The sequence below is a fragment of the Dermacentor andersoni genome, chromosome 6, assembly GCF_023375885.2.
Source record: "Dermacentor andersoni chromosome 6, qqDerAnde1_hic_scaffold, whole genome shotgun sequence".
Lineage (NCBI taxonomy): Eukaryota > Metazoa > Arthropoda > Arachnida > Ixodida > Ixodidae > Dermacentor > Dermacentor andersoni.
Genome location: NC_092819.1, coordinates 147563328 through 147588086, shown reverse-complemented (window position 1 = coordinate 147588086; position 24759 = coordinate 147563328). Strand labels below are relative to the sequence as shown.

The window sequence follows — 24759 nt, the reverse complement described above, 5'->3', positions numbered from 1 at the left end:
CAGTCTATGATTTTATTACATCGCAAAGACTACAACGCAAGCCCAAACACATCGTCAAAGAAATGACCGGCCTTTACCAACAATCTACAACAAAGGAACAAACATACTTTAAAATATACGCACGACGTACGCGCACATGTAAACGCGTAGCAGTTAACAGAAGACGTGACGTGCACACAACACTGTGCGTAGTTCAGTTAGTATCCGCCAGGTGACGACTCTGCTTAATCTCGCGGCCAATAAAGACTCGCTGACAAGGCTCCTTCCCAGTTGGCTGCTGCATCTGATGTCAGCGCATTCGCGGCCTTTATGGATAAAGAGTTGGGCCTTTGCCGTTTGAAAGCGCCAGGGCTCCACTGACGCTTTCAAAGTCAACAAAGATACGTTCGCGCCCTCGAGAGTCGTGGGAAGGGTTGTATGTTTAAGTTCCAGTGCAGGCACCACTGGTCGCCAAACGTCCAGCAACGCTACTGCAACTGTAACTACACAAGACCAGAAGGCATGAATGAACACGCCATCCGCCTCAGAAGCCTCGCACCGAGGGAGTTTGCGAAGGAAATCATCAGCAAGAACGCCAATGTAAGCAACCGCTGCGTTTTGTCGGTACTTAAACGTCAGACTCGCTAACTAGTTTCGTTCCACCCAACCGAAGTTAGGACATATGACGTTAACTTTCACTCAAATGCGCTTCTTTTTAAAGCCATGCAACAGTAACGAGAGGAGCTTGCATTACGAGAGGAGGCATCGGTGCGGCCAGGACAGTGGTGCGCATGCGCGAAACGGTACTTTCTAACGGTGCTTTTCCATCTTTCCGTTGGGATTCTGGTTCCCTTGCGAAAACGCCTGGGCCCGTATTCACGAACCGTATCGTTCGCTTTTTTTTCTTTTGCCACTCGTTGCCCGTCTTCGCCGATTCAGCATCATGATTGCTAGAATTTTCTCTCGCGAACGACTCTAGCGACGTTTTTAGGCATAAAATGCTTTTAGCTCCCGTTGTCGGTGACCTTCAGGTTACCTTGACCCAAAACCCAGAGCCATTATTGAGGCACTCAAACGAGAACATACGCGCAAGTTGCAAGAACAAAACGAGATCATTCGGGCAACCAGACAAAACTTAAGGAAATGCGGTCTCTGGCCCCCATCCCCTTGTACAGGACCGCATTACATACGCTAGCTCCTGCCCAAACAAGTAACAAAAAATATTGCTTCCGAGGTCATCCTAATGTTCACAACATCCAAGTTGTAACTTCTAGTACGCTGAAGTTTTATTTGTCATTTCCAATAGCGACGTTCAAAAAGGAGATAAACAGCACCATACACTTTATTCTAATCTTTTGGCGCTGGGACAAGGTTGCCTGTGCTCTTTTGAACGCCAGCGGTCCCTGAGTTACGCGACGCAGGTTTTGCGTCGCCTCATTCAGGGGCTTTTCTTCTAGCTGGGCAGTGCGCTCGTTCTCCCTGGCGTCTTTCCCTGCCTGTCGTGCCACCTTCATCCGGTTTTCATCTTCTAGGTGGGCAGCGTTCATATATACCAGTGCTCAGTATAGCGTGGGGCGGTGCGATCTGGTGGGGTGTGCCATTGCGAACATGCACTACACCCATTTTAAGATTGTGGCTAGTACCATCTCCAACCAATCTCCTTTGCTGGTTGCCGTTTCATGCTTACATCCGGTTTCGATTACGGGAGAGCCAGCAGTTTTTGTGAGTACGGGACCTGAAGGCTTTTCGGAGTTGAAACCAGCGTCACAGACAGCCTATAGCGAGTGGATTAAACAAAATCGGAGGGCCGCCATTGGGCATTTGCGATAACGCTTATCGCGATACACGTATGGCCCTCGAACGTGGCAGTACGAGAATTCCTAAACTTTGGCTATGGGCCGGCACCGAGTTCGGCGTTTAAATATATCGTAAAAGCGGCTCTTTGGGTTTGCAAAGCCGTGTCATTTCACCGCAGCACTATAGCGGCTGATAGCGACAGTGGTACGACAAGTGAGGGTCTTAGCGTCCTCCGACTGGTACAACAAGCCTATAATATTTGGGTTAACAGCATGCGAAGATATGAATTCTTATTCGAGCTTGGGGTGCACGCACACACGCAGCTGCAACGCTGCGGGTTAGGCGTGTGATATAGGACCGGATAACTTTGTGTAATTTCCCGTGAAAAAGGGTTCTCTTTTCTTTGCTGAACAGACTTGTTTCGGGGAAGCAGCCGTACAATCACGACGAAGTTGCACGCCATCGCACCAATACAATTTGTCTCTCCGTTTTCGTAGTTTCATTCGCACACGTGCCGAAGTTGCAAAGATAACACAAGCGCGATAAGCCACAATGGTCAGTCTTGGTATACAGCTATACGGCGGCAACAATGTGATAAAACCACGAAAGCGGAACGAGGTTCTCTACTGTGGACTGGTGCCTGTGCTTGACTTGTGTCTGCACTTATCGCAGCTGTTAAGATAAAGCGCCGTTGACGTGTGTAACAGTAATCGCGAGGTGCAACGACCTGTTTTGTTGTCCCGCCTGGGACAACAAGCGAGTCTCTGCTGCGAAATGGATCCTGTTGCTCCTTCTAATGTCTAAACAGGAAAACAAAATGAAGCGAAACGCACCGAGATGCATGCAACTAGTACTACCTGTGCACACGAATTTCGGAAAACAGCCCAAATATCCAAACGGTCGCAGTTCCGTGCACTGAGCCATGCGAGACGATATATAATACGAAAATGCATTACTTGTGCATGCATGAAGCGTAGCATTTTATTGCGATAGCAACTATATGGACAATCGATGCGAATTGTCTTCGCCGTCGGGCTCCGCCTATATTTAGAAATATGTATACTCTTTTTATGCATGCCGTATATGCGCAAAGCAGATTGCTATACTATTCAACCGCAAAAGCTGCTCAAACCAGCTCTCGCGTTCTTCGCTAAACTATTCCTCAGAATTAGAATGGCAGCCAACTAACAAATATCGTGAACCATCTTTCACGGTGCATGACCTTTATATTAAATCTTCTCACACTAATAAATATTGAAAGTGCAGAGCAATATTAGTGCCGACACCTGACAGTGATGTAATTTTACTGGTGCGGCTCTTTACAGGCCGCGCTGTAGCGTATGTACGATGACATCACACACCCTACGCGGCGTGTTAAAGCCAGGAATTTTGACGCACCCGCCTATGTCGCTCCTGCGTTATTCAGACCCGCGGCTGTGAGAGACCCTGTAGTGGAGGACTACGGATTAATTAGACCACCCAGGCTTGTGTAGCTTGCGGATATGTCTCAGCGACCCGCGTTTCCTTTTTTTTTTTTTGCACTCCGACCCCATCAGAATGCGGCAGCCGCGGTCGGAACTCGAATCCTCGGATTCGAGATTAGGCACATAATGCCATAGCAACTGAGCTATCGCGGCTGGTTCACTTGGAAAGCTTTGTAGGGAAGCAGAGAAGGGCAAGAAGACGCAGACACCAGGGTGCTCTCATTAGACTTCACTACAATCTTTGCTTTTCGTTACTGAGGCCACACACACACACACACACACACACACACACACACACACACACACACACACACACACACACACACACACACACACACACACACACACACACACACACACACACACACACACACACACACAACTGCAAATTAATTGTCTTAACGACGTTGTAGAAGTGACTAGCTTTCGCGCACCCAAAACAAGGAATTCAAGGTGGCGTGATAGCTTGTCTTGAACGGCACAATTTTGATGAGTGACCTAACGCTTGCAGTGGGAAAACCTGGCTGCCTATGTGCGAATTCACATTAACAGTAGCGAATTCTCGCAGGGTTATGTCTCAGTAAAGAAAAGGAAGAAAACCTAAAATGACCCGCCACGAGTATTCAGAGCATTGCTGCAATTGTCGATTTTATTTTTGCAGGACGGCATAGAAGACCCATTTTTCGTCGTAGACATCGATGACCTGTTCTACAAGGTCGAGCTTTTGCGGAAGCATTTCCCGCGAGTGAAGCCATATTATGGTGAGTTCGCTGGCTTTTCCATTACGTTTCTTTAAATAAGAACTTTGGGCTTGTTCCACTGTACTGACCTTTTATGTCAGTACAGTGGAAGCTCCCTTTTATGCTACACGGATATGCATTTGCAGCACAGTTTCAAGTTCAGTTAAGTACCTTTATTTATGGATACTGACGTGTGCTCAAAATAATAAAAGTGAAGTTATGCTGCGATTTGTGTACTTTGTTGATGATCCGTCTTTTTTTACACTATGTTATGCTTTAGTGCTTGCGCGGGCTAAGAACCACGGCTAGTGCGGTCCAGTGTCCTTTCTTTAATCCTTGTCCTTTTACGCTAGTAATCATGTGTTATTATGCTAAGGTTCCCTTTTTATTATCATTATTGTTTCCATGTCTAATTTTTCAAGTTTATTTTTTCAAGTTTATAATTTTCAAGTTAAATCTATTCTTTGTGCACAAATGAAATGCAGCAGCCGAAGGCTTACTGTTTCCAGGCCTTGCTTCACCCTCCCCACTTATTAAAGAAACTTGAGCGTCGCAATATTTTAGTAGCTCCGTAGTGAAACAACCATAAGTGGAAGGCTACAGCTAGTAAAGGCACAAAATCATAGGACTTTCCTGCATTCGTTAACTAAAACTTTCAGGCATTTCAACAATGCTAACAACAACATTTCAACAATGCTAAATCAATGCCGCTGTTTCAAAGTTTAAATATACTGCCTTTTAATTTATTACTGAATCTTAAAACTATATTGCATACTCATAACAGCATAACCACTAACTGTCCTTTGAGTGTATCAAATTTTTTACATTCCAGAAGCAATACACGCAGCGCACTTAAGGGAAATTTTCTCTTGCCAAAAATGCATAATGTATATGGCAGGCGAAGGTTAAGCAACACTGGAGCACTCCTATGGAACAGCTTACCAACAGAAGTAAAACAAGCAAAATGTTTTTCACTATCAGAGAAATCCCATTATTACTCATTACTATTATCTGCATAGTTTTCATCTGGATGGTGTGCAAATGTTTACCTTTTTCACTCGCAGTGTATAATTTACTAAATACAAATTCCTTTCTGTGGGTTTCTCGTAGCTAATACACGTACCCTGCCTTGTGTTTCAAATGAATGTTTATGTATATCTGACTTACTTATACTTCTTCGTATTGATGTTAAGATTGTGAATTAATAACTAGCGTGGATCCCAACTATAGCCTTGAGCTAGGGATCCAGATGTCCTGTACAACATTTCCTGTGTACTTTCCTATTTTGAATAAACTTCAATTTCAAATTCAATTTCAATTTCAAACTGCACTAACCTTTGGAAAAGTTGGGTACTAAGTTACAGCGAGATGCAGTTGGCAGCGCATGCAAAATACATGAGTATGTTGCACTAAATTTAATAGCCCTGTGGTGAAACAACCACAAGCCTAAGCTAGTTTCGCAAAGGCATGAAGTCACGTGGTTTCTCTCTTTGTCTTTTTTGCATGCGTCGTCACTCAGGCACGGTCACCACATTGAACACGTTTCATCTTGCAACATATTCGCCCGCTAGCATACTTGATTCGAACAGATTTGCTAGTTTGTCTTCAGATCATCATGATACTTACCATTCCGTGGAACTTCGATTATAATTGCCTCTGTGCTCAGTTACTTCTAATTATTCATTTATTACTTGCCCAAGTAACGTGTCTTTCTCGTACAGCCTTACCTGAAGTCAACACTACCTTTACGCATCATTTAATGTGGTAGTCCCGAACTTTTTCGTAACCTCTTCTATGGGCCGATCCCGGAGATGGCGATCCCGTGGGCATGTGCACTCAAGAAATGTGGGCCGATCCCGAAGCTGGTCCAGTCTAAAGCCAGTCCCACCGGTATGCGCAGGCTAAAGATATGAGCCGATCCCGAAGGTGGTCCATTATAAAGCCATTCCTACCGCTATGCGTAGTCTAAAAACTCCCACCGGTACGCGCAGTCTAAAGATATGATGATATGATAGCATTTCTTGTCTACACATGCCAACAGGAGCGGCTGTAGACTGCAGTACCTTCGGGATTGGCTCATATCGTTAGACTGCGCATACCGGTGGGCGTTTTTAGACTGCGCATACCGGTGGGAGTGGCTTTAGAATGGACCACCTTCGGGGTCGGCCCACATTTCTTGACTACACATACCCGCAGGAACGGCTTTAGACTGCAGTACCTTCAGGATCGGCTCATATTTTTAGACTGCGCATACCAGTGGGAATGACTTTAGACTGGACCCCCTTCACGATCGGCTGACATTTCTTGACTGCACATACCCGCAGAAACGGCTGTAGACTGCAGTATCTTCGGGATCGGCTCATATCTTTAGACTGTGCATACCGGTGGGAGTTTTTAGACTGCGCATAGCGGTGGGAATGACTTTAGAATGGACCACCTTCGGGGTCGGTCCACATTTTTTGAGTACACATGCCCGCAGGAACGGCTGTAGACTGCAGCAGTACCTTCGGGATCGGCTTTCCCACCGGTATGCGCAGGCGAAAGATATCAGCCGATCCCGAAAGTACTGCATCTACAGCCGTTCCTGCGCGCATCTGCAGTCAAGAAATGTGGGCCGATCCCGAAGGTGGTCCAGTCTAAAGCCATTCCCACCTGTACGCGCAGTCTAAAAATATTAGCCGATCCTGAAGGTACTGTAGTCTAAAGCCGTTCCCGCGGGTATGTGCAGTCGAGAAATGTGAACCGATCCCGAAGGTGGTCCAGTGTAAAGTCCGGTGATTCTGACGCATTTTCAACCACAACTCGCTCAGGAAGACATTGTCTTTGGTCTGCGTCAGTCAGAGGCTGAATCGCCTTCTACCTTTCTTTTTTTTTCACCTGGAACATTACGTGGAAGAGCAATTGATGTGCCGCTCTCTACACATGCAGCCGTCAAGTGCAACGATAACCCTGTCGTGCTGGAAGTCCTTGCTGCTCTTGATGTGGGATTTGACTGCGCCAGTATCGCCGAAATCGAAGCCATCATCTCACTTCGCGTGGACCCGTCACGTATCATCTACGCTCACACTCAGAAGCACGTCAGCTATCTACACCGTGCCTGGAAGCTGGGAGTCGACCTTATGACCTTCGACAGCGCCGATGAACTTTACAAGGTAAATACGGTACAAAGAAAATTACTGGAGTGACTGCGGCGCTCCTGTCGAAACTGCCCCGCCAATTTGGCGGTTCAATCTTTATGGAAGCGATGTATGAACAAGATGTCCCTTAACACTACTTTGAACAACCTTCAGGCGTTGCATATTGTCATCTTGACCTTTGTACACTGCTAGATCTCGATTACAACGTCCTTGAAGCATAAAGAAAATCACCATATATGGCAACGTTCTGCAAGAAGCACGTAACTTACGTATGCCAGAATTGAGAGATCGTGACCCCAATAAAATGATGGATATGTAGCTGACGATCTTACGTGGTACTCCAGGTGTCGGTGTAAAAATATGATACAACGATTAGAGGGATATACCAACGCCACCTGCACCAACGTACGTCCTATTGAAACGTACCGTATGCCATTCAAATAATTCAACATGTTTCCGCATAATTCTTGCGGAATCGGTATGAGATTCCTATAACAAAATTTCCGTAAAAAGCGCACGGAAAACAAACGGAGTTATTGGAATGCATAAGGAGCATTTCGACAGGAACTGACATGCAAACACGCACTATAGTGCGTGTTTGCATGTCAGTTCCTGTCGATGTACATCCATGGTCAGTTCCTGTCATCCTGTCATGTACATCCATGTCAGTTCCTGTCGATGTACATCCATGGCGCCGGCAGGTAACGTGAATGGGGCTTGATCCCCTAGCTCCCCCGCTCTCTGAAGTGGGGGAGGGGCCGTCACGTAATTTGAACTATAGGCCTATCTACATGCATGGTGGGCAGCTGGGGGTCATATATATGTTCCCCTGCCCACTCGGTACGTGTATATGGTTCAAGTAACGTGAAACAACACCCTGTATATATGCAATGGTGATCAAGTGCTCTGTAAAACAATATATATGTGCAAAAGACGCACACATACACATGTGCGTGTTTTATATACTTCGAAACTCAATATCGCTCAAGACTCAATGTTATTCAACAATAAGTTAACAGCATTTAGTCAACGACTTTATTGTTGTGAACACTCAATAGATCAATAATACTAAATATAATTCAACAATATATCAACAAAATTTAGTCAACGACTTTTTTGTTGGAAACTACTCAACAATGGCTCAATAATACTCAATAATATTCAACAATATGTCAACTGAATTTAGTCAACGACTTTATTGTTGGAAATTACTCAACAATGGCTCAATAATACTCAATACTATTCAACAACATGTCAACAGAATTGAGTCAACGATTTTATTGTTGAAAATTACTCAACAGTGGCTCAACAATACTCAATACGAGTCAACAATATATGAACAGAATTTAGTCAACGACTTTTTTGTTGTGAACTACCCAACAACTTTATTGTTGAATTACTGCTCTGTGGTGTCAATAATTATTGAGGTATTGTTGAAAGGCTATTGAGTCAACAATTCGTCAACAATATGCCAACAACATTTCAACAGTCATTTTCATAAGGGTATGTCAACCTATTCACACAGTGCCAGTGACATGTGCACCTCTGTTAAATACTAGAAGCGCCGTCGGGCCCGCAACATGCAGACGGCGCTTCGCCACGGGCGGAGAATGTCCCCCAACCCCAACCTCGAATTTCAGGACATAGTTCAGTGCGGCCTTCACTTTGTCTGTCAAACAACGCAACTACGGGTGACAGTCTTATAACATATGTCACACTTCCTCGGGAACGTTGCAGTCGGAACACAGGCAAATCTGAGCACAAAATGCACACTTACGCAAACTAGTTGAATAAGTTCGTGCTACATTCAATGTAGTTCGCGAGGCCTGAGCAGGCAGGAGCGCGTCCCTTTCGCTGAATCGCGCTCAATGTGGCATAGCAACACGAACGTTTGACACAACTTATGTATACTTGCCAAAACCAGTGCTCTAGAGGGTAAGTATGAGGGTAAGACTTAATCGACATGTCGCTAGTGCAATCACTACTTTTCTCTGATAAGAGATGCCTCCGTTTGTTCGAGTAAAATTTGAGTTGGGCTCTTGCCAATAGTCTTTGACTTGTGAATCGTGTGTCAGATGCACAATGTGCAGTTCCTGTAAAAACTGAAGTGGTCCACATCCGCAGGTTATTACTTGTGTGTGTGTGTTTACATATATGGCAGTTGGTTGCTTGCAACGCCAGACTGTCTAGTAGCCGTAATGGTAGAAAAGCACTGCTAACCTTACCAATTTTGCGTCTTACTGCGTGCGTGCCAAGTTTAAGAGGCGAAGCGTTTCTAACACAGCCTAATTGCAATAAAATAGCAAAGACCCAGTGTCGCGTTCACATCTGAGAAATACAGTTTGCATTCGGATATTCGCTTTATTGATTCTTCCACACTGCCAAAGTTCCTTTTGCCTCCTTAACTGGAAACTACAGCAAATCCCTTGAGGTTTTCTACTATATTTCTTTGGTTCGTTCTTGACGTCACGCTTATTACCAGAACAAGTAAGGAGTCATTTCTCCGAATCGCACCGTGTTTGACTACGACGTCGCCCTCACCACTAGAGCATTCAAACTACTATGACGCATCTTCAAGAAAACAACAGTGGCCGAGCAAGAAACGTCTCAGGCTGTAGCCAACGCCTAGACAAAGGTACAAGCCCCCGAGACAAGCCACCTGACTAAGCGCTGACTACATTCTGAGACGTTTCTTGTTCGACTGCTGTTGATCGCCGCAAGTTTCCATGTTGTATTGTGTTTAAGTTAGTCTTGTGTAGGAAATGGTGCTGACCAGCTTGGAATTCGAGGATTAGCGAAAGCTGATGACCAGAGCCGAAAGGGCTGCCACCGCAGCTGGAGCCCTGGATTGAAGGGTCTACCCACCACGGCGATCTTCCCCTCTTCGTGCAGCATAAAAAAAGTTATCTCTTTCTCTCCGCTTGTTTGAATGTTGATCGGCTGCTTCGCGACGCTTTATATAGCGAAGCTGTATATGGCTAGCCGATTCGTCCGTCCGCCCGTCTGTTGCCTGTACGCCAAAAACTCCTCCGGCCTAACCACGCGCATGCACAAAAAAAAACTAGGAAGAGGCGCGCTATTGGCTGCGCCAGTGGTGACGTCGTTGCTCTCCTTCGCAGGCGAATGTGCGCGAAGCAGTTTCTCTCCGGCTCCGAAATGGGTAGGCCACGCGTCATATGTAGTCCCGAGGAGCAGGCAGCTTTCGGTCAGCAACGCCGCGAGCAGAACCGGTTGAACGCCCTGCCGATGCTGCAGCTCGGGCAGAAGAGTAGACTTGTGCAGCCGAGCACAAACAGCAACTGCGTACCGAGGATCCGACAGCCTACCAAGCCGTCGTTTAATGAACCATCGGGATTAACCCAGTCATAAATACCGGTACCGCACGTTTCAGCTTCGCTGGGTAGCCATATGTACGTCGTCCTTGGGCGGTGATTTTTTTAACATTTAATATTTAATAAAAAATGGCGAATGAGAAAGTAAATTTCCCCTTAAGAAACGACTGCTATAACACCTTTTCAATTGTTTACATTAGCCCGCCCGATAAAAGATGTCAAAAATAAGATTTCGATGCGTGGCGTACGCACCGTATTGCATGCAAGCAACAAAACTATGATTAAATAGGTAGAAAAGAACACAACAGATCATGATAAATGGCGTATCAAAGCTGACAATGTGGGTACATGTTATGCACATAGCAATATGCTAAAATGTCCGTGAATGAAAGTAAAGCAGTCAATATGGTGGCTATACAGAAAAAGAAACAGAAGAGTAGCAGTAATATTTGGAAGATCCATGGCATACGCAAACTTAGAAAAATAAAAAAGGACGTTGAACTTTGAATACGCAAATAAATATACAGGTGGGTTTTAATTGATGCATCACCATACATACATACATACATACATACATACATACATACATACATACATACATACATACATACACACACACACACATATTATATATATATATATATATATATATATATATATATATATATATATATATATATATATATATCTTTGGAAGTCAGCGCCTTGTGAGTCTATCTGTGTCCACGTCTACCGCGCTGTGCTCGTTTTAGCACTGCGACACCTGCGATAGTTCATATCTACACTGAAATTATCCAATAACTTAGGCTTGCGATTTGTGCAGCTTGGTGTTAGTAGTGTCGTCGTCGTCGTGTTGCTTTCATATGTCTTTGTTTTCCGGCCACAGATAAAAGGGCACTATCCACGCGCGCGCCTGGTGTTGAGACTGAAGGTTCAGAACAAGAAAGCTTGGTTCCGCTTGGGAGACAAGTTCGGATGTTCCGAGGGCGAGGCTGTCGAACTGCTCCACCTGGCCAAGAGCCTCGACCTGACCGTCGTGGGCGTGTGGTAAGAATGAGAGCGTCATCATCGGAGACCTGCATTTAGGCTGCAGGCGAAGTTTACGGCAGCAATATTCGTACGGTGCACAGTAACGTCTTCAAGGAGACAGGGAGGAAGCCGGTATTCCTTATTGATAGATAAATTGACAGCTTGGAAAGTTAGTAGTGGTACATGACGCGCACAGCCCGAACAACGACGAAATACGAAGCCGTGATAGAGCGTGTAAGCGCGGCTGACCGGCGACGTAGAAAGAAAGACACACAGAGACTGCGCTACTATCAATTATAGATTTTATTTTCGCACGCATCATTAAATATGTACCGTACAAGCGGAAACAAACGAGTCAGCAAAAAAGAACATTCAATGGTGCATGTCGATGAACCGTACACGTGTGCAAGGTATGGTCAAAACATACACTGCAATGGTTACAACGATAAACCGATGAATCGTACCTCTCTTTTCAGATAGCCACACTGACGGCTTGCTCACGTGTTGCTCGTTACTGCGAAAGAGCAGAGTTGCAATCAGACGTGCGCTCGCTGTGCCACCCCTGCTGCCGAATGACGTACCACTGCGAAATAAATAAATAAATAAATAAATAAATAAATAAATAAATAAATAAATAAATAAGTGAATAAATAAATAAATAAGTGAATACGGAAATAAATAAGCAAATAAATAATCAGAAGTTCAGGTAGTCGTACGTCTCATTTTTAACAAGGCACTTCTGTGTATATTTAATGGCAGCTTCCACGTCGGAGGAGGTAACGAGGATGCCAGCGCTTTTGCAACAGCTATTGCAGCCGCAAGGCGGACTTTCGACGCTGGCCGAGACATCGGTTTCGACATTACCTTGCTGGACATCGGCGGCGGATATCCGAGAGAGAAAGGATGCCCGCCACTTTTCTTGGAGGTAAGCGTGGCCAGTGTGCACACGGCCCGTCCTCTTAGCCGGAGAATGAGAAACGAAAAGGAAACTGCCCGACACGCGGAGACGACTAATGCCGCTGCAGTAATGCCCCAGCTGCGAGTTTTTACCAGGTAACATCTGCGCTAATGCGGCCTTAAAGTTACAGCCATAGATATATCTATCATTCAGTCATCTGAAATAATTCAGTGCACACTGTGACAAGAAGCAGTGGGTGAAGGAATGCGTAATTACCCAGAAATAACTTGAATCGCGCAGCAATACCACTCACACAGGCGTATAAACATGTTGGCATGGAAACGGCACGGCGAAAGGAAGAGACGGTAGGGATAATAATCTGAAAGACATATGTCTCGCTATCCTATAGGCTGAGGGAGGGAAAGGGGGGATTTAAAATATGAGAGAGAGAGGGAAAAAAGAAGCGGTGAATACTTGCACGCGCCCGGGTAGCGCAGGCTGTCACAGGCATGGGATAGTAGTCTTCAAAAAGTAGAAACGGAACAAAAAGAAGTTGCCTGTGTTGCCTTGCGGACCGACGAGCGATGGGCATGGTGTGGCGTCTGCAGGGAACGATCGTCCAGTAATTCCAAGTCTCAACACGTTGGAAAGTAATTTCCTCTGTAGGCCGAATCACGGAACGAACGATTCGGCGATGTTCTCCTCGCTGGCAGCGGATATCTCACTTAGCACCGTGAGCCACTGCAATGGGTGTTGAATAAGTGTTCATGAGGGACACTCCTAAAGATGTATCCAGACGACGGACCACATCCCTGTTTTGGCCCGCGGACCAGGCGTCACGTGGGGTCTAGCTTCCGGTCTACGAGGTCCGCGCAAAGGCGGCGGCCCGGCCCGCGCGAGAAAAGCCTGGGAATTTTTTCTGGCGGAGGCCCAGGGACTTTTTAGCGCATTCGCACACACAAACGCTGGCAACTACACCGCACTGGCCTTTTCGGCAGTCTAATCACCACCGTCATCATACTGCGGGCGAAACGACGCAGCAGAAGGGGTCGTGTGTGTCACCATGTCAACGTGGTCGGACGACGCAACGTTTTACTTCTTAGCCTTAGTGAAACAGTTCCCGACGTTGTCGGACAGCAACGGGGACGATTACCACCGATGCCCGAAAAAGGGATTGTGGCCAAATACTTGCAAGCAGATGTCGCAGAGGCATCCAGAGCATGGCCACACTATAGTGCCTTCTAGGCACTGTAGCCATACAACGTGGGTACGTAAGCAATTTGTTTAGAGAACTTTGCACGTATTTAGTCTGTTTATAGCATGCTTACCGCCGTATTTAGAAATGCCTCTGGACTTGAAGCCCATGCTTTACTTGATATAAATGACGCTTTAGATGCGTACGCGCACAATACGCTCAAAGCGTTTTCTTTGTACGTTCACCACAGGCGTCACTAGATCAAGCGCGGGCCTCAAGTTAAGATGCATTTCTGAACACGGGGGTTAGTGTCCACTTTATTCCAGGAATGAAAACATATAATACGCTTCATCTTGTGTCATTTAAGAATTGCGCTTTTGTAAAGCTAAAATCACGACCGGCGTTGCATTGTTCACGTGAAAGATCTTTGCTTAACAAAACACGTTGCGGAGCTAGTTGCTACTGCTTAAGCATGCTACGGACCCTTTGTAAAACTCGGCAAGTCAGCTCCTCTGCAAAAAAGAAAAAAGAAAACCCTTCACCGTGGTGGCTAAACCAGCGTGGGGGCAGAAATTGGGCCCTGCGCTAGAGTTGTCGATTGTCAGAATAATACCGCACTCATTTCCTGCACGCCTCCGCGTCGTATTGCTGTCACGATTATGGCATTAAGAAGGGCTCTGTCAAGCCCTCGCTTCACAGCAGCCGTTCCCCCTCCCCGCGTTGAAATGGTGAAGCAATGCTAATGGCCGGGCGTGTGGACGACTTGAGTCTTGAAATGGAAGTTTCCTTCTGGGAGCTTCTGCCCCCAAATGGGAGCTTCTGCCCCAACGACGGGCCGCCATTTTAAAGTAGTTTTTTCTATGCAAGAAAGCTGACTTACGGAGTTTTGCAAAAAAGTCTGAGAAAATCCACGTGGTGTGTGCTATAGTTTTATTTTGATTGCAGAAATGCTGAAAACAGCTTTCGCCAACAAGCGGCGGACGTGCCGCAAAGAGAAAAAGAAAATGGAGGACCGCAAGAGCGGACAAGCCCAAGAAGATGGTACAACACCAAATGGAAATTATTTAGATGCATGAAGTTCTCGGGCGCCGTGCAACTCCCGACGCACCGTCACGCCACGGAAGCGTGTGTGGGAGACGACGACACCGTAAGCTTCACTCATTTATCTATTTACTTGCATGTGTTGCAGTGACGGAGGGGACGACACAAAGCCATGGACAAACGTAAGTACAGCATGAACACTTTAAATACAGGCAATAATGCATAACTCAAAAATAAACACCGAGCTGCACCCCTTCTTTTTCAACCGAATAAGGGGCTATATGCTTTGCTTTTCTATTCAGCAGATAACCTTTACACTCTTTGCCTATATTACAGCCTGCAGACTCAAGTTCAAGCACACCCGAGGCTGATGAAGCACTGTTGCTTGGTGAGCAAAGCAGCATAGATAACTTTGCGCCGGACTACAGTGGCGGGATGTCTCGCCCACCACCTGCAAAACGACTTCGGCCCGGCCGAACAGCTGTTGCTGAAAGATAAACTGCCCTGGAGATATTGGCTCAGGCTGTACAGAGGCTAGTTGTGCCTGATGAGCCAGCGTTGCATTTTGGAAATTATGATTGCAGCCTGATGAGAAAAATTGGCCCTTCGATGCAGATCAAGTGCCAAAAAGAAATTATAGGGAGCACGCCACCGCACCGAGCATGGTCATGGCGCCGACTTTGTATGCGCAGGCGCTGCTGCTATCGTCAATCACCTCGGCTGCCTTTCTTGGTAGAACCTACCCTTCCTCATCTTTTACTCCCAACTGGAATGACATCGCCTGCCAACTTCCCCTGCCTTCGGACCAAGAAACCATTTCAGCCTCAAGCCGGCCACTTCTAACCCAAACCGTGCTTTCCGCCTGGCCACAGCGAGCAACTTCCGGCGCGGGCGACTCGCTACTTCTACTTAAGCAGCCTCCGTCTTGGGACCACTTGGGGCACGCCACCGCACCGAGCATGGTCATGACGCCGACTGCAAGATGTGTACGTTCTAGTGACCGAATGTTTATTGCGGTGTCGTGCCCCTCTGACACATTTGATGCCAATCGGAAAGTTTTGTGCCACTTGCTATGTTCATTATGTGTGAATGCTCACCTCACTTTCCTTTTACTAGCCCTTTCTGGGGACATTGAGCTTAACCCCGGTCCTGTTAATGACATTCCCACTCCGGTATCCCTTGAATCCATTGCTAGCACCCTATCCCGTTTAGAAACCTCTCAGAACACCGTTCTGTCTGAGCTCGCTCTAATTCGTGCTACACAGGCCACCATTGAAAACCAGGTCGGCCGTCTATCCACCCGTGTCGACGCCCTTGAGAAAATTGTAGACGCTCATAAATTAAGTCACTCGATACCTGCATCTAGTGACAATACTGGAATAATTAAACTCACTTCCCAAATAAACGACCTCGTACAGAAATGCGATGACTCTGAAAACCGCCTTCGCCGGGCAAACTACTTTTTTGCGCTGTTGAGGATGCGCATTATGAAACTTGGGAGCAATCAGAGTCTCGCGTTATTTCACTGTGTGCAGATAAACTTCTAATTTCCATAACCAAAAATGACATAGAACGCGCACGCAGGCTTGGCCGTTTCCAGGCCGGTAAACACCGACCAATTATAGTAAAACTTGCGCGGTACAAAGATAAGTGTAGCATTCTGTCTGCCGGGCCAAAGCTTAAAGGTACGCCAATTTCTATCCGGGAAGATTTTTCATCGCGCGTCCAGCTTGCAAGGAAAAAGTTGTACGCCTCTGCGAAACAAAACAACGCCTCCACTTTCAAGATACTCTTCGATAAACTTCAGATGAATGATAGGCAGTTTTCTTATGACGTGCAATCAGACTCAGTTTTACAAGTTAAATCCTAGCCATCACTTCAGGCTTGCCCAGCACTCTCCTTTCCCTCCCAGCCGCTACTAAACCCTGTTGAAACATCACGCAATCACATACTTTCTGTTATACTGGCTAATGTTCGCAGTTACATGTCAAAAAAAGATACCATTGAAGCCCTTCTCGACGACAATAACACAGACATGGCCATTTTCACTGAGTCTTGGTTAACCGCTGACATAGATAGCACTGAGCTACTGCATGCAGATTCTCCCTACACTGTTTACAGACGCGATAGGAGGGAAGGAAGGGGTGGTGGCGTTTTTGTCTTCACGAAAAACAGCATTCCTTGTTACCAGCTCCCGAACAGTTGTACTTACGAAATTCTTTGTGTGCACATATCCATGCCTACATGCACATGCATTCTCATATCATGTTATCGCCCACCCGATTGTGACCCTTCCTTTATCGACGAACTTAACACTGTCATTTTAGATGCATCCTCTCAATTCCGGCGGGCTAAATTTGTGGTGATTTTAACTTTCCGGATATAAACTGGGACAATCTAACAGCACCATCCCGCCAGTCAAAAGATTTCCTTGATTTAGCCTTAACCTTCAACCTTACACAAACAGTAAATTTACCTACACGTGGCTCAAACACCCTTGACCTGGTCCTCACTTCTCAACCCGAATACATTCAGTCTATAGCATGTGTCAATGGGCTGAGCGATCACAGTATTGTCCTTTTCAATTTGGAAATCCCAGTTCCAGTCAAACAGCGTTCAATAAAACTAATTCTGGACTAGAAAAAAGCTGACTTTTCCATAATTAACAGTGAACTGAATATTTTTTTTTGAATACCTCAAGGAAACTGCCTTCAGAAGGTCTGTTGATGCAAACTGGCTGTTGTACAAGCATAAGCTACTCAGCTTAATAAATAATCACGTACTCCTTGTGTGCATTCGTGGTGTCATTGGAAAGCCTTGGTACACAAACCAACTAAAAAAACTAGCACAGAAGAAAAAGCGCCTTTTCAAAGTGGCAAAAAAATGTGGTTCTGCCCCGAAATGGAAGAAGTATTTCACCTGCCTGCGCGAGTACAAAAGCCTTCTGAAGCTTTCTAAGAAAAAATTTTATCACCAGGATGTTCTCAATATCATCCGTGTAAACCCGAAAAATTTTTGGAAAATACTCGCACCAAGTAGAAATCAGTCGCATAACATTACCATAACTAATCCTAATGGGTCCCATGTTCCAGTTGAAAAGCGTTCTGACGTCTTCAATTCATACTTCTCTTCCGTCTTCACTTGTGAATCTGCCACCAACATTCCTGTTTTACCAAGATTTTGCGGCACTGAAATGCCTCCCATTGATGTAACTGCTGAAGGTATCGCAAGCCTAATCAATAAACTTAAAATATCCAGCTCCCCCGGACCTAGCTACATACCGGTGAAGATACTAAAAGGCACTAACGTCATTTCTAGCCAGATATTACAAATAATTTTTACCTAGTCTATAAGCGAGGGTACTATTCCCAAAGACTGGAAACTAAGCAAAGTAACCCCCGTTTTTAAATCTGGTAAGCGCTCCGACCCATCCAACTATCGCCCGATCTCACTTACATGTATTGCCTGTAAACTTTTAGAACACGTCATATATTCCCAAATAGCGTCCCACCTCGACAGAAATTCTTTTTTTTTTAGCAAACAACATGGCTTTTGTCCAGGCTTATCATGCGAAACACAACATTTTGAATTCACCACAGATTTCCACTTAAACTTAGATTCTTCATTTCAGACTGACGTAATTTACTTAAATTTTTCAAATGCTTTCGATCGCGTCCCTCATCACCGACTAGTGTCCAAACTTTCATGCCTTCACCTCGACCCACTAATCCTATCATGGATCATTTGCTTCCTGACAGATCGCCTCCAGTTCACCTGTGTTGGCGGTCGCTGTTCAGATACCACCAAAGTAATATCCGGTGTACCACAGGCATCCGTCCTCGGCCCAGTCCTTTTTCTAATATACATTAACGACCTCCCAACAGACATATCATCCATAATACGTCTATTCGCCGATGACTGTGTTATTTACCGTCGTGTCACTACTAACACTGACCAATCCATTCTGCAAAATGACCTAAATTCTATTGACAAGTGGTGCTCACGCTGGATGATGGAACTAAATGTCTCCAAATGCAAGTTAATGCATGTATCACGTAAACGCTCTACATCCAAATTTCTATACTCTTTGGGCTCTGTGGATTTATCTGAGGTCGACAGTTACCGCTACCTTGGCGTTATCATCACTAACAAACTAAATTGGTCGAACCACATTCAACAAATAACAGCCGATGCCTCAAGATCCCTTAACTATATTAAAAGATCCCTATCCTTGTCTCCTCTGTCGATTCGTAAACTAGCATATGAAATTTTCATCCCTACCAAATTAGAATACGCGTCTACAATTTGGAATCCACATCAAAAGCACTTGATTGACACTTTAGAAGCTACTCAAAATCGTGCCTCCCGCTTTATCTTATCGAATTATGACAACACTATCAGCGTTACTAACTTAAAGTTATCTATTGGTCTACCCCTTTAGCATCAAGACGCATAATTTCGCAACTCTGCCTATTCCATAAATTGTACTATAACTTTCCTGACCTTCGTTCCTCACTTTTATTTCCACCCATTCGCTCATCACATCGTCTATACGATTCTTTATGTATCCAACGCCTTCATGGTTCTACAAACGCTTTCAACAAATCCTTCCTTCCCTCTGCAATAGAACAATGGAACTCGCTCCCGGAATCCATTGTTGTAGAGCGAAACCCTTCAAAATTTCGAGAGTTACTAACCACCCATATTTGCAACTAATTATGCAAAAACCTGTTCTTTTTAGTGTCTTTTCAGTTGTTGCCTTTTTTTGCTTTGTACATGACTATTCATTCGACGTTTGTATTATTGTTTTGCCTCCCCCTTATGTAATACCCCACATGGGGCCCTTAAGGGAATAATAAATGATGATGATGAATGACTTGAACGCTACCTAGAAATCAGTGAATAAAGGAAAAAAGACAGCTGTGTGAATGTTTTCTTTTTTGACACAGCACCTCTGTCCTTAAAATATGCGCACATATTTTCACGCACTGCAGCCCCAAATGCATTGGGGCGTCCACGTGGAGCCTTCAGCAAGTCGAAAAATGTGTTTTCGCCAGACTTCTCTACTGGCAGTTCAGGTCTACCTTGCATGTCGTTGCTCAGAAAATTATGTAGAGCACATGCAGAAAGGACTACGGGTACCACCCTCTCAAACCTTGGTTCAATGACGGTGTGTAGGCACCGCAAACGGTTCGCCACTATCCCGAACGCGTTCTCACACACTCTCCGAGATCTGGACAGCCTGCACAGTGAAATATAACCAAATAATTAAAGAGGGTCATGCTAGTCACTCGCACAACACAATGCAGCATTCACACACATTGCCTGTGATATGCTAAAGATTAACCATTTTACACATGTGCAAGAAATTATATCATTATCAGCATCAAAAAGGAAGTGACAGTAACCTTGCCAAACGCATGTTGGCTTCATTACATGTTTAACGAAAAAAATAAGTACTGCATATATTCTTACCACAGCTGTTTGCAATATGCAATACTGCCAGTAGTAAGCTAGACACTTTGGACAGTTTTGAAATTATAAAAGATGAAAAGATTTCACAATATCATATTATACTGTAAAGCTGGCGAATTATGAGGAACTAGGTTGCAATGTATTCTATGGCACAAGGTTATACTACAAAAAAAAAAATAATGACAGCATATACCTTTGACATCGCACCTGTAATTGAAAATTCTTTGGTCATCCGAGAGATTGCTTCCTGCATACGGTCTCATAAGGTTCTTTCCAATAGGGAACACGTCATCTCCGACGAATACAGGCGGCAGTAGCAAATCTCGTGCAGTAGCCGCCTTTACTACTTCGGTCAATTTTGCCTTGTTAGTTTTCAGAGCACGTTGCAATGCCGTTGCTTGCCAGACTCCAGCATCTCCGTCGGATCCACGTGCTCCTACGTCAAGGTAGATGAACCGGTATGCAGAATCGACGACAGCAAACATGACGATGCTGTAGGTCTTTTTGTAATTATAATATATCGACCCTGAGAGTGCAGACTTTTTAATCGTCACATGCTTGCCGTCTATAGCACCTATACAGTTAGGAAATTACCACCTTTCTCTAAGTCCACTGATGATTTCTTCCCAGTCTTCATTTATTTTCGGACTCTTCAGACAATCCTTCTTCAATTCTTCATATAATGCAGTGCATGTTTCCGGTATGATGTCGTTTACAGTAAAATGGCCCGTCGGAATTGCCGACTCGGTGAGTAATGGCTTTCTCCTGGAAAACAAAAAGACATGATCAAAGAATGTACGCGAGACCTACACTTAAAGCTCCTTTAAAGAAAGTGCCCTACTTCTCAATACTTCAATCCACCTATCAGTTGTCAGTGTAGTATATCTAGACATACGAAGGAAAAAGGTTTGTCCTTTGTGTTACAAGAACTGCATGCACCTGATACTGATATTGTGTGAGAAAATACATGCGAGAGATCTTAGCTGCTGCCCTAGCTAGAAGAAGTACGCAGGCAAGAGCTTCGCGCATATCAGTGTGCCAGGACGTTTTTAGCAACATACAATTAAGAGCAATAAACTTGTCATATGCTGCAACAGAACTGTATGTTGGCCTAGTTGGTGCTTGCTAAAAGACATGTTTCTTGCCGCAACTTAAATACACACGAAAGGAAGACACATAGAAGACAACACGGGCGGCACCTCCAACTGATTTAGTTTGGACGGTGACCCAGGAATATATATACGCATACACGCGTGCGCAGGCTGTTCACGAACCTATGTTATCCAGCTGTCGAACAATCTCGTTTCCGATTCGTAGAGAGAGAGAGAGAGAGAGTAAAACTTTATTCAATGTAGATAAAATAAGGCACGATGGTTGGAGCCCCTATTCCAGGGCCCCACTGGCACGAGCGGCTCGCTGGGCTTGGTCCAGAAGAGCCAACTGGCTCTCCCGACCCTCGTCCGCAAGCCATGCCTCCCACTGCCTATTCCTCATTAGTGGATGTTGGTGTAATATGGGACTGTCTATGTGCGGAGGCCTCCTTGGGCACTCCCATGTGATGTGTTTTAGTGTGGGTGTGTCTGTGCACCACGGGCACTCGTCAGTGATCCTCGTGGGGTGAATTCTGTGTAGGTGGTGCAGGTTGGGGTATGTATTCGTCTGAATACGACGCCAGTCCCTCTCCTGTTCGCTGTTTAAATCGGAGTGAGGATGTCCAGAACGTCTCCGCTCCTGCCTTTGCTGTAGGAGGATGTCACGAGAATTCGGTGGAAGGACGTCGCTAGGCCATGCCGTTGCTCGGACGTTCAAACCTCGAGCAATACGGTCTGCCCTAGCGTTTCCTGCCAGTCGCTCGTGTGCCGTAGAACAAGACAGAAGTATCGCTAATGCAACTTGAACCTTTATTTTTGGTATAATAAGCTTCCATTAACTCGCATGATGTTTGATTTCTTCTTCTACCAAGAATCTTAATCTCATAAAAACGTGGTTTGCATGGTTTGCGTGGTTGTTGTCTTCTATGTGTCTTCCTTTTGTGTGTATTTTAACTTGCAGCAAAACAAAGTCTTTTGTCACATGCTGTTTAAAGCCTGCGTGCGTGTAGATGCTCTAACTGCTAGCGTGGATTCTAATTAAAGATCAATGCAAGCAACCTTACTCACCGGAGGCAAGGTAGCGCAGGGTGATCTGTAGCCTCGTCGTCGGCGAAACAGGCTGGCGCATCGCAGTTTCTTGTCGCGAAATCCTGGGTGCGACCTACGCCAGGAGCTGTGAAGACTGCTCCGGGGTAACGCGAAGAAGTCGCCCGTACTCGCCTGGGTCAGACAAAACCAGTTCCTTATACAACAGATTTTGAATGCCTAACCTTTTGTGGTACACCCAGTCCTTCTGCCAGCATTTTCTTTTGGGGGGAATGCAAATATTCTACTTTATTACATATAACAAGAGCGACCTCAGCAAAACAGCGCTTCCAATCGGCATCCATTTTAAATAACCGTAAACCCAGAAGAGCGCTGCTGCAAGAGGACCACGGAGCTTTGGCGTCGGGAGTAGATCACGTGGCCCGCCTCGTCTTCTGTTGTTTCGGTCCGTCAGGTGGATGATGCCACCGGCCACGCCCGGCCGGGCCTCGCGCGGTCAACCCCACCTGATCTGTCCGTGGCCCGGTCCGTGGTCCGTCGTCTGGATACACCTTAACCAGAGCCGACGCGGAAGAGACGTCTCACATTGGTGCAGTCTGGGTAGGGGACATTGGCGCAGCCAGGGTGGGAGTTCGGAGGGTCGAACACCCCCCCACCGCGAAATTTTCGGACGATCACCTCAGAGCCATTCCCCCGTTTCCCAAGGAACAGATAGTTGCAGGAGGTGGGCTCCCAAAGAGCGGCATGGATGAAAGGGAAAGCTTGAATGTGAAAGCAAAGCGAGAGCTAGTGGCGGTCCGAAGATGTAGGGGGGTGGAGGTGGGGGCAGAGTTGTCATGGGAGCAATCCCCTCTCCAATGCACCGAACATTTCGGTTCCACTCATGGCGCGCCTCTAGCTCATTCCGGTGAGGGGAGATCAGCGCTAAATATTCCACACACAGATAAAGGTGAGCCAAGCGCGTGCATAAAACTTGGAAGAATGTTGCTCCCGACCAGGCCTTCGTGTAGCCGAAGAGCTTCTCATTTCTGATACTTGACCGTAAAATGAAATTTGTAAATGATTTTTTAATCATCATTTTTAAATATAGCATACGGATGATAGCGTGAATTTATGCGAAGTGGCTGCACGCCTTAGCAACGAAAAACTTTTGTGATGAGTTGAGCGAAGTGTTGCATCAGTAACGCAAAAACGTGCATCCTCGATGTTAAAGCCGGCTTGTACGGGGAGTTCTGCGAGTTTGTCTTTGCGTGGTGTACAACCCCCCCCCCCCCCCCCCCCCCCCCACACACACACACACACACACACACACACACACACACACACACACACACACACACACACACACACACACACACACACACACACACACACACACACACACACACACACACACACACACACACACACACACACACACACACACACACACACACACGCACACACACGCACACACACACACATTTTTATTTTCGGAAAAAAACACCCCTTCCGAAATAAATTTGCGGCTATGCCACGGGTAGGGGGTCTCAGTGGCAGTGAGGGGGTTATATTGTGCAGTCTAGTGCGCCCTATTTTGTAAGTAGTGAAATCAGCTAACGACATTGAATGACTCTACCAGTGTAAGATAAAAGCGAGTGCTTGAAGCATTGAAGGTCAGGGCTTTCCTTCATCTACAGCAAAAGCACGTGTATTTGCAAGTTGTGACATCAGTCTTCGCACTCTTTATGGCGAGTTAAGTGCGCGTTAAAGAACCAGAGGTGGTTAAAATCAATCCCGAGTCCCCCTCCCCCCCAACGGCATGTCTCATAATGATATCATGGTATTCGTATGTAATATCCCAGATAAGTAGTTGATTGTAGCCCTCGCGCTGATAAGGCCCGATTCGGTCAAACCTTTGCGACTTTATATTATTGTAGAGTATCGCCTTCAGGCGTCGAATTTGATGTCATCGCTTTCAGGTGCCGGAATATAGCGTCAATCTGGGAGCTCACGGAATTCCAGAAGTTCGCAACCCTGGATTAAGCTTTAAAGCTTCACTCAGTGTAATCCACGTACTGCTGATGATGTGTCGGGTCTTTTTCGGGTTTTTTCTTAACCTGCAGTAATGCTGCTATATCCTATTACACGATTAGCATCTGCAACAATACCCGATGAGTTGGTGCCTCAGTGTCACGTTGTTTCCTTTTTTTATGTACGTGTTTGTGTATCAAATGTAACGAATATGTACACAGACGCATCCTACAGCCTGTTCTGATCTTCACTTCCCATGCCGCTCTTTTTCTCCTCTTTCCTCTGAGCAGAGTCGCAGGCTAGAGGACTGTCACATCACGAGACGGCGCGAAAACTCACGACACGGTGCGAAAACGCGTACGCAGCGAAAGCGAAAGATTGCGCGCGGACATGCATGCAGACGCACAGTCGGTCGCTGCGAACCCGTGCGATCGCAGCATTGAGGCTTCACCCTGTTATGCTCCATTTGGTTATACAGACAGCCCACTATAAGGACATATT

The 24759-nt window shown here is 45.8% G+C and overlaps 1 protein-coding gene, 1 long non-coding RNA gene and 1 pseudogene across 2 annotated transcripts in view; 2 read left to right on the top strand and 1 right to left on the bottom strand.

Moving 5' to 3' along the window:
- The first annotated feature begins 299 nt into the window (after positions 1-299).
- LOC126523645 (ornithine decarboxylase-like) overlaps positions 300-24759 on the top strand; it is a 34337-nt gene continuing 9877 nt past the window's right edge. Inside the window, exons 1-5 of the mRNA XM_050172246.2 lie at positions 300-579; positions 3922-4021; positions 6929-7152; positions 11356-11516; positions 12258-12423. Coding sequence (XP_050028203.1) covers positions 418-579; positions 3922-4021; positions 6929-7152; positions 11356-11516; positions 12258-12423 — 813 coding nt within the window. The 5' untranslated portion in view covers positions 300-417. The remainder of the gene's footprint in view (positions 580-3921; positions 4022-6928; positions 7153-11355; positions 11517-12257; positions 12424-24759) is intronic.
- Positions 12848-15269, top strand: LOC129382768 (uncharacterized). The gene is made up of 3 exons (XR_008610824.1): positions 12848-13663; positions 14537-14738; positions 14969-15269. It is a non-coding gene; the product is annotated as an uncharacterized lncRNA (long non-coding RNA).
- LOC140218892 (uncharacterized) lies at positions 19517-22991 on the bottom strand (annotated as a pseudogene).